General features: G+C 43.5%; 1 protein-coding gene across 1 annotated transcript in view; it reads left to right on the forward strand.

Annotated features, from left to right (window-relative positions):
• Window positions 1-13,652, forward strand: part of NTRK2 (neurotrophic receptor tyrosine kinase 2) — a 365,369-nt gene extending 351,717 nt beyond the window's left edge. The window contains exons 16-17 of the mRNA XM_037797551.1: window positions 12,194-12,352; window positions 13,252-13,652. Of these exons, the coding sequence (XP_037653479.1) occupies window positions 12,194-12,352; window positions 13,252-13,437 (345 nt within the window). The 3' untranslated portion in view covers window positions 13,438-13,652. The remainder of the gene's footprint in view (window positions 1-12,193; window positions 12,353-13,251) is intronic.
• Window positions 13,653-13,915: the final 263 nt, after the last annotated feature.

The raw sequence follows: 13,915 nt of genomic DNA on the forward strand, positions 1-13,915 counted from the left end.
CACATGTTTCTTTTTGTTTTTTTTTTTGTTTTGTTTTGTTTTGTTTTGTTTTGCATTTTTTAAAACTGCAATTTTATCGAGAGATATTCACATACCATGCAAACCATCCAAAGTATAAAAACACTGGTTCACGTTATCAGCACATAGTTGTGCATATATCCCTGTGATCGATTTTAGAACATTTTCATTACTCCAGAAAAGAAATAAAAATAAAAATGAAACCCAAATCCTCCCATACCTCTTATCTACTCTTCCCATTATTGACCAATGGTATTGGTGTGATACATTTGTTACTGTAGATGAAAGAGTATTAAAATATTACTAACTACAGTTAGCAATAGGTACATTTTCCCCCATATACCCCTTAACTCCTTATAATAGTGACACATTTCTAAAGCCACAATTTTAATAAATGATTGGAAACAAAGTGTTACTTTATAAACTACATTATGGAGTCTAATGCAACTAGTATATGGGATGTTAAGATGATACGTAAGTACTGGAATAGGTAGAACTAAATACCTGAAATTATCAAACTCCAACCCAGTAGCCTTGAGTCTTGAAGATGATTGTATAACAATGTAGTTTACAAGGGGTGACAGTGTGATTGTGAAAGCCTTGTGGATCACACTCCCTTTATCCAGTGTATGGATGGATGAGTGGAAAAATGGAGACAAAAACTGAATGAAAAATAGGGTGGAGGGGATGATTTGGATGTTCTTTTTTTTACTTTTATTTTTTATTCTTATTTTTACTTTTTTTGGTATAAAGAAAATGTTCAAAAAAATAGATTGGGGTGATGAATGCACAACTGTATGATGGTGCTATGCACAGTTAATTGTACACCACTGATGATTGTATGATGTGTGAGTATATCTCAATGAAACTGAATTTTTAACAAAAGATGATATGTAAGACTTTAAAGAAATTCTGTATTTGCTATAAACACCTTTGGCTGGATTCCTAAACATGGTCCCAATCCTCCCCAACCCCCAACTTTTTATTTCTTTGGGTTATTTTGGTGGGAAGATTTGAGAAACATAGGGCTGTCCCACACTGGTTTTCCATAACACTGAGCTACAGGCATCCACCAGTGGGCACAGAAAAGCAGCTGATGAGAAACTGAGTTCGTTTCAAAACTGCCAAAAAGCTTCTTCTTGTGATTCGTGTACTTTCTATAGGTACCTTTTATCTGCTGGAAAGGTATGAGAAAATGATTTTTAAATGTGGATAATGTCAAGGACAGAGCATGGCATGCTAAATAGGTACTCAGTGAGAGCTATTTTTATTATATTATTTTGTAACTCTTACCATCATCATAAGAAGTCCTTTATAATCAAGGTCACAGTCCCTACGTGTTACATATATGATAGGAATAGCAGAAAAGGAACATAATGATGCCAGGGGGCATTTAAAGCTCCTTGAGGACAGGGGCTTTCCGGTTACTGTTAGACTCACGTCGACGCAGTGCAGCGGTTTCTGTAACAGAATGAACGTCCGCAGCTGGGAAGAAAGAGGACCATATTCTATTAATGACTCTGCTGTGTGAAGTCCTAATCTCAGGTTAATGGTGGAATGTATATTCCAGCAGAGTCTTTAATGTTAATTAATACTCTCACAGTGGGGTTAATGGTGGGGCGGATATGTGGAACCCATCCAGAAACCCCATCTCTCCACTTGCTGGACCTAATGCACTCAGTAAGCACTGCTGGTAGGGAGAGTGCTATTTCCAATACAAAAGCTTTTTTTTTTTCTACGTTGACAAACCACTGGCTTCTTCTAAAAACTAACAGGATTATCAGTCCTCCTGAGTTCCTTCCATAGGAACAATTTCACATGGGAATTTTGGTACTCAACAATGACTGTACATTGGACCTGCTTTCCTGGTTGCCTTTTCTCTGCACCTTGTCAGTCCCTGTGGCTTTTCACCATGAAAGGATGCAGTGCTTTTGTCTCAGGTGCTAACAAGTCAGATGTCTTTTGGGTTAAGAACCATAATGCTCATATGGCCATAAAAATCTCTGTAACACTGAACATTACAAAATGGCAGCTTGATGAATTGTACACCCTTGGAAGGCACAACTTCCCATTGGCGAGTGATGTGCAAACAACAGTCACACACCAGGCAGCATGTTGTATTAGTGCTTTCCAAGGGCTTCTTCCTTCCACTGATCCCCTTGGGAAACTCCCCATTAATGTTGATAAGAGTTACTGGGATGGGGGTGGGGGGTAGGGATCCGAAGAAGAGACGGAACTGCTCATTAGTGTCTAGTTGCACTTTATTCTTGAAGGAATTCTAGAAGAATTCTTGTTTCTAAATCCAAATGTGACTCTTAACTGTTGGTGTGATTGGCGCAAGTCTTACTTGCTCCTGAGGAGAGCCACTACCAAGGCTCTTTGGCTCTTTATATTGCATACAGTGCATTAGCACCAGCCCCTCTGTCAGGACAATGGGACTCTGGGGACTTAGGGCCCTGGGAGGAACGTAACTTGAGGAGCCCTGGAGTCCAGGAAGCCATTCTGCTTTTATCTATGCTTCCCCGGGGAGTTGCAAGGCCCTCTCACTGTCCCTGAGAGAACCCTGGGAACCTGGGGTGGGGGTGGGGAGAACATAGATGGCCCTAAGGTTTGCTTTGGAAGTTAATCGGATCTGGTGGGGTGAAGGCAGGCTGCTGTGGAACGAGGGACCAGTCTAAGCCATTTGCTGAGTTCTAAAATTAGCTGACATTGGGGAAGCCATCAAGGGTTCTCTGGAGAGGGAAGGTAAGGTGGAGTCGGGCCTTCACGTGGGGACATGCAGATTCTGACCAAGGCCCAGAGGTTTGGATTCTAGACCACAGTCGCCCACCTCCTGGTGTTCAGTGCTGCTCTTGCTTCCCTAGAATACTCAGTCAGACTTGAGGCAAAATGGAAACAGAGGCATTTGGAGAGCTGAGTCCTGGGGTAGAGTCCACCACTTCCTCACCATGCGGTCATGGGCAGGTTGCTTTACCTCCTGGGACTGGAGAATCCTCAGCTCTTAAATTGTAACAAAAGGACCTGCCCGACCTACCCCCACAGGTTACTGGAAAATGAAATGCTTAGGAAAACGACACCACTCATATATATCACCTGCTCTAGTCTGCCTGGGCTGCTGTAACAAATAGCACCGACGGCTTGACTTAAGCCACAGGAATTTATTGTGGCACTGTTTTGGAGGCTAGGAGTCCAAAATCAAGTCCAAAATCAAGCAGGGCCGTGCTTTTTCTGAAGTCTCCAGCATTCTGGTGGTGTCTGGCCTGCAAACTATGACTCAGTCTCTGCCTCGGTCAATGGCTGTCTCTCTGTCTGTCTCCTCCTAATATGTCCAAATTTCCCCTGCTGATAAGGACTCCAGTCACACTGGATTAAGGCCCACCCTGATTCAGTTTGGCCTCATCTTAAGTAACAACATCTTCAAAGATCCTAGTTATAAATGGGCTCACCTCCACAGGACTGGAGGTTGGAATTTGAACATGTCTTTGTGGGGGGCATGATTCAATCGATGCCGTCACCCCTTTACTACGTGCCAGGCATTGTGCTATGAGTGTCATTTCTTTATGATAAAGTCAGATTCATTGAGGTGCAATATACATGTAGTAAATTCATTCTCTTTTTGTGCGCAGTTCTATGAATTTTGATAGTCATGTAACTGCCACCACAATGAAGTTACAGAGCACTTGCACCCTTCCCAAAATTCTCTCCTTCCCCCTTGAATCAAGCTCACCCCCACTCCCACCTGGGCAACCAGAGGTTTTCTATTGTTTTCTGTAGTTTTGCCTTTTCAAGAATGTCATATGAATGGCGTCATATGATGGCATCTCATATGACTTTTGAGTCTAACTTCTTTTAAGAGTTTTATTCATATCAATCCTTTGAGGTAGGTGCAATATTGTAGAGTGAGTAGATGTCAAAATACCATAAAAAAGAAAAAAGTGCTATATGAACATGGGATTTCATTGTTGTAGCTGTTGCATTATTTGTATTATTATTTCATAATACAATAAGGATGAGATGAATTCTCCATGGAAACTTTGCCTGGAGTTTGCCTTATCTGCTCACCTGGAATGCAAGTGTAGGGAGATGGTGACAATAACTCCAAAGCCTTTCCCTTCAAAACCAGTGCTCATTCACCTGGTTCTGGCAGGATAGGAATTTAACCACAAGAACATGTGATTTAATTATGAAATTTTGTTGGGAATAAGGCCCAGCACACCAGTTCTTTGATTCGTCCCAAAATCCTTGGCATTGAAGTTACCATCATAACCCTGTTTGTTGCTGCTGTAAATGATAAAAGACAATGAAAGGTTTTTTAGGCTAGTCCATGGCATAGCAATAATCAGTTCTCAGGGAGAGATCCTCTAGGCACATGCAGCAAAGCTTAAAGGGCTGAGTTCCTTCCCATGAAGGATGGCCCTGGTGCAGGAGCCACACAGCCCTGAAGCACCCATCACTCTTTATAATAGGAGAGTTCCGTCTTCCTGAATGTGGCCACTATCCCGCCATAGCCTGACCACTGTGCTTCCAGGTTCTCCAAGGGGAAGACTGAAGATTGTGTGTAAATTATTTCTCTCTCCCTTTTTAACCTCATATTATAGATGCAACACATAATAAATAAGTGAGGTCCAGCCATTCCTTAAAGTTTACAGCTTTCATGAATTTTTAAGGAACAGATCAGGAGAAACTGTGGAAACAAAGTAATAGGGAGGAGGGTGTGATGAGAAGGTCCAGGAGCCCCTTCAATATTTAATGCTGCCAAAAGCCTCTGACAACTAATTGTCTCATAATGGAGTTTGCCCTTTGGCCTGCATGTTTCTAAGGGAGCAAAATGTTTGGCTTCCAAACAACTGATCGCTCACTCAATGAGTAAATACCACAAGCTGAAAAGTGGCCTCCCAGGCATCATTGGTCTTTGCTAGCTCGGTTTAGAAGATCCCAGATTAGCGTTACTCACCTTTAAATCACCAGCGGTTGCAAAGGCAGCCAGGCCTTTGCTTTGGGTCTGTACAAAGGTTTCTGGCTACCCTCGTGCCACCCAATAACTTAGAAGGGAGCCCAGGCTTCACCATAGAGTGGGAGCGAGTCCTGGAGTCTTCATTTGGGGAAAGAAGAATCGGACAAGACTAAATGCATCATTTTGTGTTTGGTATGGGACTGAACAAGTGAGATTTGAGAGGAGAGTTGAAGGAAGAGGGAAGTAGGAAATGGGCTGTGAGTGGGGAACTCTCAGAAGAATGGAGGCAAGTAGGAGAAGAGAAGAGATGGACAGCATGAGGGAGATGGTTGGCACATGTTAGGAGAAGCTCAGCGGGAGGAGGAGAACTGAGGAGAAATGAGCGGGTCACCTCTCTTATCTCCCTGTGCACCTGGAAAATGTCTTGAGGATTTCTCATTAACTTATACCAGGGATAAAGATGCATGGTATATCTGCAAAAAACAGGAACGATCCTGACTCACAGCATGAATGGTGGAAGAATAGAGACCTGGCTTAAATACTGTTGGTTGCCAATTCATATTTACCCTTGTTCACCAAGTTCCTTAATTTCCCCAAATCCTGGTTTCCCAGTGTTAGAGACAAAACCATATTGTCTGCTAAGCTACGAGGAAACGTTCACAATTTACAACCTATAGACCAAAGATTGTACGTTCTGAATTTCTTGGGTAAGAAATAAATATTATTAGTAGAACTAATTAGATGTCTATGCTTTGATTTTAAAAATAATAATGTCATTGATATCTGGTGCTAGACAGTTTCAACAAGGGCCTTTTAGCATTTTCTCTGGAATTTTTTGTCCTGAAATACCTTTCAAACAGGTAGCTTTAAAGAACTATCAGGCTCCAAGCATTTTAGCTGAAACCCATTTTTTTGTTTTGTTTTTAAAACCAGGTCCTCCCATACCGATCACTGTCAAAATTATTAGGTGTCATGGAATACACATTAAGAGCTAAAAGAACAGTTCTTTTCTTGATATCTTTTAAATACGGAATCCATTATTTTCTGTCACTTGATTTATTTTAGACACCATGGAATTTCTTTTTGGCCATGGGCCTTGGGCATTGTTCTGTTTAGCTTCACTGATTTAACTAAGTTACAATTATTAGCAGTCCTCATGGCCTACCCATCCTTTGTTTCATGGTTTAACTTCCTCCTTTAGTCTCTCTCTTTTTTCACCAGCCTCAGAGGATACCGGATATTATTTACCATCTTTCGAGCAATACACCTTCATATTATGAATTATGAAGTCTTCCTAGACTTCCTTCCCAGATTGATGAACAAGGTCGGCACACGGACGTGCTCCCTGCCAGTGTACAGTTGGTGACCTGATGAATGGGGTTTCCTATACATTTTAAGGAGCTCTTCTATGCTGGGTGAACCCCAATATTTCTGGTTGCATTTAAGAAGTGATGAATTTCACCCTTCATTTCATTTGTAGCATCCAATAGTCAAGACTGTTTCCATCCACCTAGCCTAAGGCTTGGTTGGGATCTGTCAAGAGTTTAGAGACATTATTGGAGGATGGATTGGAAGGTAGTGAACTCTGATCTCTGAGAGAACACAATTAAGAGTTCCTCCCCAAGTATCAGCTGTCACAAGAAGCTGCTTCTAAGACATGGTGTGTTTACCAACAGCCACTCATCCCCTGCCAGGCATGATTCATTGGCATCCACCCTTCTCCAAGTGTTTGATCCATTAGCAAAAGAAAGGAGGGCCTGCCAGGTAACCAGAGCTGTACTACGGGCACCAGGCTTTCTGGGGCTTAAAACAGTCCTTGAGCAGACGGTGGAACTTGAACTTGCCTTTAGGAGACCTTTCAGAAGTCATTAGAAAGGGTCAAGTTTGGCCTGGGTGAGGAGCCACAAGTAGGCTTGCTGGCTGAACGCAGGGCATGGGTTGGAGACAGGAGAGGACAGAAATGCAGAGTAAGCCACCAGAATGAGCACAAGATGTCCAGTCGGAGGCAGGAGAGGGGGGATGTGTTCTGTGTGTGGCTTTAGGTAAAATACTTAAACTCTCTGGACTTTGGGGTCATTATTTGTAATATGTTGGTAAACCAATGACTACCCCAGAGGGTAACTGTTGGGTTCTAATGAAAGAACTGCATAAAAATGCTTTGTCAACATGGGTTATTGAGTGTATGATGGATGACTGGTGGCAGCAGAGGGGGTGGGTGATGGCAGAACCACAGAATTTTGTGCTAGAAGGAACTAATTGCTGGTCTGACCCTTCATATTTTACCTATAAGGAGATAAGCCAGAGCTAAGGTGACTTGCACAAGCTAGCTTATAACCCAGAAAGAACTAGAACCCAAGTCTCTTGGTTTAAGGAAAAAGGGTTTGCAAGTCTGAGTCAACTCCCCAGCTAGCTGCATTTCCGCGTCTTGTATCAATTCTGATGTGTTTGGAAAAGAGCATGTGGCCTGACCCAACTTGATGACTGAAGGGCCTCTTTTGGCACCGTGGCATATTGGGCAGTCAAAAGCAGAAATCCTGACTCTCAATGTCTTACTGAACCCTTTGGATCACATTCCATCCCCAAAATATTTAAGCAAGGGTGTGAGGGCAAGCTGCCAAGTAGAACAATGAAAAACAAATGTCTCATTGTATTTGTTGCAGCACAGTATATGATTTTGTGCGGTCCAAAAACCATCAAATGACTCTCATTGGAATGTGACAGTAATTTGTAACAATGGTGACTTTTTTTTTTTTTTTTTGGTCTACTTCTGTAACAAGCTCCAAAATCCTGGGAAAGGGCTGCAAAAGAAATATTCAGAAATGTTCTGAACGGGTTTAGCAAACTTGTGAACCCTATCTGAACTTCTATTAGATTCTCCCACCACTCATCCATTTGACATCAGAACAAGGAAAGCATTATTTATAACAGCATGTGTGAGATCCCAGAGGGGATTTTTGAGAGAATTAAAGTGAAAAATCTGTCCCATAGAGATTGCAGGCATAAAATAAATGATCAGATGGGAAAACACGTAAATCAAAATTTGAATCTTTTTTTTTTTCCTCCTTTAAAGGAAACAGGAGCTTTTGCTTTGGCCTAAAGTTGGCCATTCGCAATACAGTGGAGAAGATGACCCAACCAAAGGAGCTACCAGAGGACTTGTCAGTGGCAAGCGAGGGTCATATGTGTTGACTCTTCTCATTAATATATCCAGAATGGCCATTTCCCATTGAGGGAATAGGGTAGGAAATGTTACAGAAAAGAAAGCTGTACCTTGAAAGTGTTTCATGCATTAAAATTTATAGAGCACTTTCACAACTATTACTGCCTGACTATTTACCACATGACAACCCTGGGAAATAAATATTGTTACCCACATTTTATAGTTGGAGAAATTACAGCATAGAGAGGCTTGGCAATTAGTTGAGGTTACCCAACTTGGAAACAGCCAAGTGTGCACTGGAACCCAGAGTTTCTAAAGTCATCCCCTGGATGTCATCCACTGCCCTGCAGCTGTGAATGCACAAGTTGATGTGGAAAGGCTGGTTAAGTCAGGTTTACCCATCCCAAGGTGGTTTTCAGCTCTGTGGTTCTAGGAGATCTCTCTCTCTCGTTCAACACCACACACACACACACACACACACACACACACACACAGTATACTAAGTTAAGCAAAGTTAATTCAGTTCTTTCCAGCCCCAGTCTCCTCACACACTTTAATAAGTCTCTGTGCATTATGAATCTCCAAGAAGTGGGAAGAATTAGAAGTCATCATATATTTTACATCTTTGACCTAGCAACATTTTGGGGGAACAATCTCTTAACATTTCGAGAGACTGGTGTCCAAAAGAGTACCACCTTGGCTCACAGTATCCTAGTCTCCCTGTTCTCCCCACAGACCAACTATATATTGATCATAAATCTGGATTCTAATTTCAGTATTTCCATAAAGGAAATAATTTCTTCTTTTTCACTAGGAACCTGAGACTGGGCAGAGACCTTTCACACCATGTAACACTGCACCAAAACCTCTCCACCCAGCTCACAGCCCTGGAAGAGGGTAGTTGCCTACCCTTTTAAGCCTTTTCTCTTTCAGAAATTCTGTAAAATTCTAGGTGTCTAATTTATAAATAGCTCTGGCATAAAGGCTCTCTAGAATAAGTAATCCATTCTATGCCCAAGGAGAACGTCCCTCTTAGGTCCTATACTTCCAACAGAAAGATCGGCAGACTGATCCTTTTGTCGTCCAAGATATTTCACTTTCACAAAAATTCAAATAATGTAGCTCTGACAGCACAATGAGGAAACAGAAAATCATGGCTTTGGTTGTAGAGGCTGCACTTGTATAAGTCACTTTGCCCATCAGGGGGTAATATTTTGCGATGCATAATGATTATATGGGCTCTTTTTTTGTAGGGTAGGAGAAAGGTTAGAATGGGCAAAGTAAGGATGCACTTCTTAGGGACGTGAGTCTTTTTCTTTTGCTTTTGTCTTCTCTATTTTCCCACGGCAGCTAAGCAGAGCAATGCAAACAGTAGGTACCCAGTAAATGCTGGCTACATGGATGAAAATGGTCTCTTGAAACACTTAGACCTCAGTTCTATCTGTCCCCCTTCCTGGAATCGTGACCTCAGGCAGAGTCCCTCAACTCCAGGAGCAATTTCATTATCTGCAGACAGGCATAGATGCTGCCATGTGTTCTGGGTCCTTCTTGGTGTGTTCATGAGACTAGATAGGGTTGCACATAAATGCTTTGTAAACTGTAAAGAGCTTTCCAAACAGGAGTTCAGAGAATGGCAGGAAACTGGGAACATTTTATTCCAGAAGGTAACAGTCTTTAAAAACATGGGTGTCAAATTGCCCAGCCCTTTCCTGGCACGTGGACAGAGGTGCGGTGCTGACCCATGGAGAGTGTGTTCCCAGCTCCGTGGAGAAGAACTACCCATCCACACGTGGCTCCACCACTAAGTCCTCCTGGTGTTGGGGTGTGGGCAGCCAGTACCTGGTTAAGTCCCACCATCCTGGCACTGGGAGTCCTTTGAATCCCTGTTCTGGTTTGCTAATGCTGCCGTTATGCAAAATACCAGAAATGGATTGGCTTTTATAAAGGGGGCTTTATTTGGTTACACAGTTAGTCTTAAGGCCATAAAAGTGTCCAAGCTAAGGCATCAACATGAGTATACCTTCACAGAAGTTAGGTCAATGGCATCTGGAAAACCTCTGTTAGCTGGGAAGGCATGTGGCTGGCATCTGCTGATCCCAGGTTGTGTTCCAGCTCCTCTCTCAGCTCCTGTGCTCCCTTCAAAATGTTGCTCCTGGGGCATTTTTTCCTCTCTTAGCTTCTCCAGAGCAAACACTGGGCTAGCTTCCCCAAAGTGTCAGCAAAAGTCTGCTTTCAGCAGCCTTCTCCAAAACGTGTCTCTCAGCCCCTCTCCAAAACGTCACATTCAGCTGTTCTGAGGTCCTTCTGTTTGTGAGCGCCTTTAAGGGCTCCAGTGATTAAAAAATCAAGACCCACCCTGAATGGGCAGGGTCCATGTCTCCATGGAAACAATCCAAGCAAACACTTCACTCACAGCTGATTGAGTCACATCTCCATGGAAACACTCAATCAAAGGATTCCAACCTAATCAACACTAATACGGTTCCCCTTGTGGATAAGCAGATTTATCCTCTCCCAGGGTTGTGAGCTGAGTGGAGATTCATTGTGCCAGCCAGAGAGGGTATCACAGCTGCAGTGGCATTTACAACCAGAGTTCTCCTGACTGGTTAGTGCCTGGGTTACCAGGTGGCTTCTGGACAATCAGTCCTGGTCCTTTGTCACCTCACTGCCTCCCGGGATTTTCAAGCAGGTCCGTATGAGAAATCGGAGCTCACCAAACAGGCCCTCCCCACTATTGCTAAGTAAGAGATGAGCTAGGAAATTGAAAGCTGGTTGAAGCCATCTAGCCTCTGCTTAGCCTTTATGAGCTTTTGGTTTATTGAAAGCACAATAGTAAAGATGTGAGGACCCTCAACCCTGAGCCAGCAAGTTAATGCCCCTGCTAAGAGCATTCTTTGAAACCACCAAGCATATTAGATGTTTCTGACACTCCCAGCTCCTCGGGCCCTGCAGTGGGCGAGCATGTCCCAGACCCTGTTAGTCCATCTCCTTCCTTTAATGAGTCAGAGGTGGATACTGAGAATTATAATTGGGCAGAAACTCTATGTGACATTCGGTCTAGGAACTCAGGGCTGAGAGTTGTAGTTGAGGCCTAATTCCTGCTGCTTTACAAGCCCACCTGCTGTTTGGGCTGTTAATGCTTGGGTTTTACCAGCCTGGGGGATGGCACCTACCAGCCTTTGCACAGGGCTACTGCACAGAAGTCTCTCCGTGGTTCTAAAATTAAACAGCACGGATGGGCTGCAAACCTGAAAATGAAATTCTTCCGTCTTCTCCATGTGGTCGGAAATTGTAAGCTAGCCTCCTTTGTAAAGCAATCTTCTCTTTGCCTGTGTGAATGTTATTCTCATCAGATGCCCCAGCCTCAATGCTTTTACTAAATGAATGTTTTTATTTTAACTTTCACTTATTTATTTACTTATTTATGTAAATAGGCTAAGCGGAGGTGCCCTGTAGTAGAGGAAAATCCTGAGCTTGGAGTCCAAAGACTGGGCTTTTTGTATTCATAGTAGCTTGAGCCTCAGTGGCCTCATCTGTGAAATGGGAATAATAATTCCTGCCCTGCTCACTGCTGGACTGTGGGGAGGATGTTCGAATCAGCACTGCCCACACAGGATACTTACAGCGTTAAGGGAGCTCTGGCTCTGCTAAGGAGTTAGGGACATTTGGCAGGCCATTTTGGATGCAGACACCCTCCCCCCCATTTGTTATCCTGGTCAAAGTAATCTTATTAATTAGAAGAGTGCGTCCTCCTCATACCATAAAGTATGGATGTGTGTGTATTTTATACAAGAGGAACATCCACCCCATCACCATCTCTGTTCCTGTCTAGTTTTGAGAAGGAGAGAATTGCAAATAATGTGAAAGAACATTTTGACCATCTTTTTGCCCTCTGTCTCTGAGGTATGAGAGTATAAAGAAATTATATTTCACATAGAGGTTCATAAGCCATTAAAAGTAATTCATGCAAACAAAGGAGGGAGAAAATGCCCCCATACTCGATGGTGGGAACGTGGCTTCGGGGTTGACTGACGCCTCCCCATTTGTCTCTTTCCTGCCAGGTTGGTGGTCACACGATGCTGCCCATTCGCTGGATGCCTCCCGAGAGCATCATGTACAGGAAGTTCACCACGGAGAGTGACGTCTGGAGCCTGGGGGTCGTGTTATGGGAGATCTTCACGTACGGCAAACAGCCCTGGTACCAGCTATCGAACAACGAGGTGTGCAGGGGGATCGGGGTCCAAGACCTCCATGGGCTGAGGGCCAAGGGGCATCTGATGACTGAGTGATTTCTCTCAGGCTGGAAGTCTGGACATGGTCATCTGTGGCTTTGTTGGAAGCGGCATTCCCCAGATGACCTGCCCCGTACCTAAATTTCATGGCCAAAGCGTAGTCACTCTCTAAATATAAGAGTTTAGAGAAAGAAAAGCAGTGTTGACTACACGTCTGTGATTGCCCTGCGAGGGGACTAAGGAATTACTTGGTGCTGCTAATCTAATAGATTAACCACAGATGGAGCATCCCGGCACCTGTTTGTCCAGGTAGGGTTTTCGTATTGTTCCAATAAGGTTTCATGGTTCTTTTTTCCATCTCCCACTAGAACATTAAACATCCAGTGAAAAATGCAATCGTTTTGTCTTCCTATTCTACTCCCTTTGCAAATGCGTCTGTATTTGAGGCACAACTTCTTAGTCAGGCATCTCACGTAGGTTTCAGACCCATTTGTGTCTTTCATCCAATTCCATTATCCAAAATGACCACTCATTTCTAGAGCCTGGGGCTCTCTTGCCGGTCAGTTAAGACAGAAGTGTTTTGGGTTCAGCCACAGGCCAGTAAAACTGAAAACTGGAATGCATGGGAATCCCAGTTTGAAGTTTGGGAGTCTTCCATACAGATGAATGGTTTCTCCACTGGTTTCATGAAGTCAGAGTAGCTTGAGTAATGGCTATAAATCAGATTAACCATGATATAAACCCACCATAGTAACTGCTCTCTTCCTTCTGGAAAAAATAAAAGCAGAACAAAACACTGAGTGGCTGTCTTTAAAACAGCCCTCTCTGTGCTCCGCTTCGTCCTGACATGTATTTTATCAGCTCTGCCCATCTCCATCTCCATGCAGGTGATCGAGTGCATCACGCAGGGCCGAGTCCTGCAGAGACCTCGAACGTGCCCCCAGGAGGTGTACGAGCTGATGCTGGGGTGCTGGCAACGAGAGCCCCACATGAGGAAGAACATCAAGGGGATCCACACGCTGCTCCAGAACTTGGCCAAGGCCTCTCCCGTCTACCTGGATATTCTAGGCTAGGGCCCTCTCTCCCAGACCCGCCCCTCCCGATGCCCCACCTCAGATGGGCCAAGAGGATGACGTCTTTCACCTGCCGCTGGATGCCATCAAAATGCTGTTCTTCGCTCTGACAGTATCAACAACAAAGACCACCGAGACGCTTTCGGAGAGAAGCAACCGTAGACACAGTCTTGACTTCTTTTTTGGCATTATCTCTTTCTCTCTTTCCATCTCCCTTGGTTTGGTCCCCAGGTTTCGTTTCCTTCTTTTTTTTTTTTTTTTTTTTTTTCTCTTCCCTGCTGCCCTTTCTTTCTAATCAAATCCGGCTTCTGCATTACTATTAACTCTGCATAGACAAAGGCCTTAACAAACCTAATTTGTTATATCAGCAGACACTCCAGTTTGCCCACCACAACTAACAATGCCTTGTTGTATTCCTGCCTTTGATGTGGATGAAAAAAAGGGAAAACAAATATTTGACTTAAACTTTGTCATTTCT

Source organism: Choloepus didactylus, chromosome 10, assembly GCF_015220235.1.
Source record: "Choloepus didactylus isolate mChoDid1 chromosome 10, mChoDid1.pri, whole genome shotgun sequence".
Classification (NCBI taxonomy): domain Eukaryota; kingdom Metazoa; phylum Chordata; class Mammalia; order Pilosa; family Megalonychidae; genus Choloepus; species Choloepus didactylus.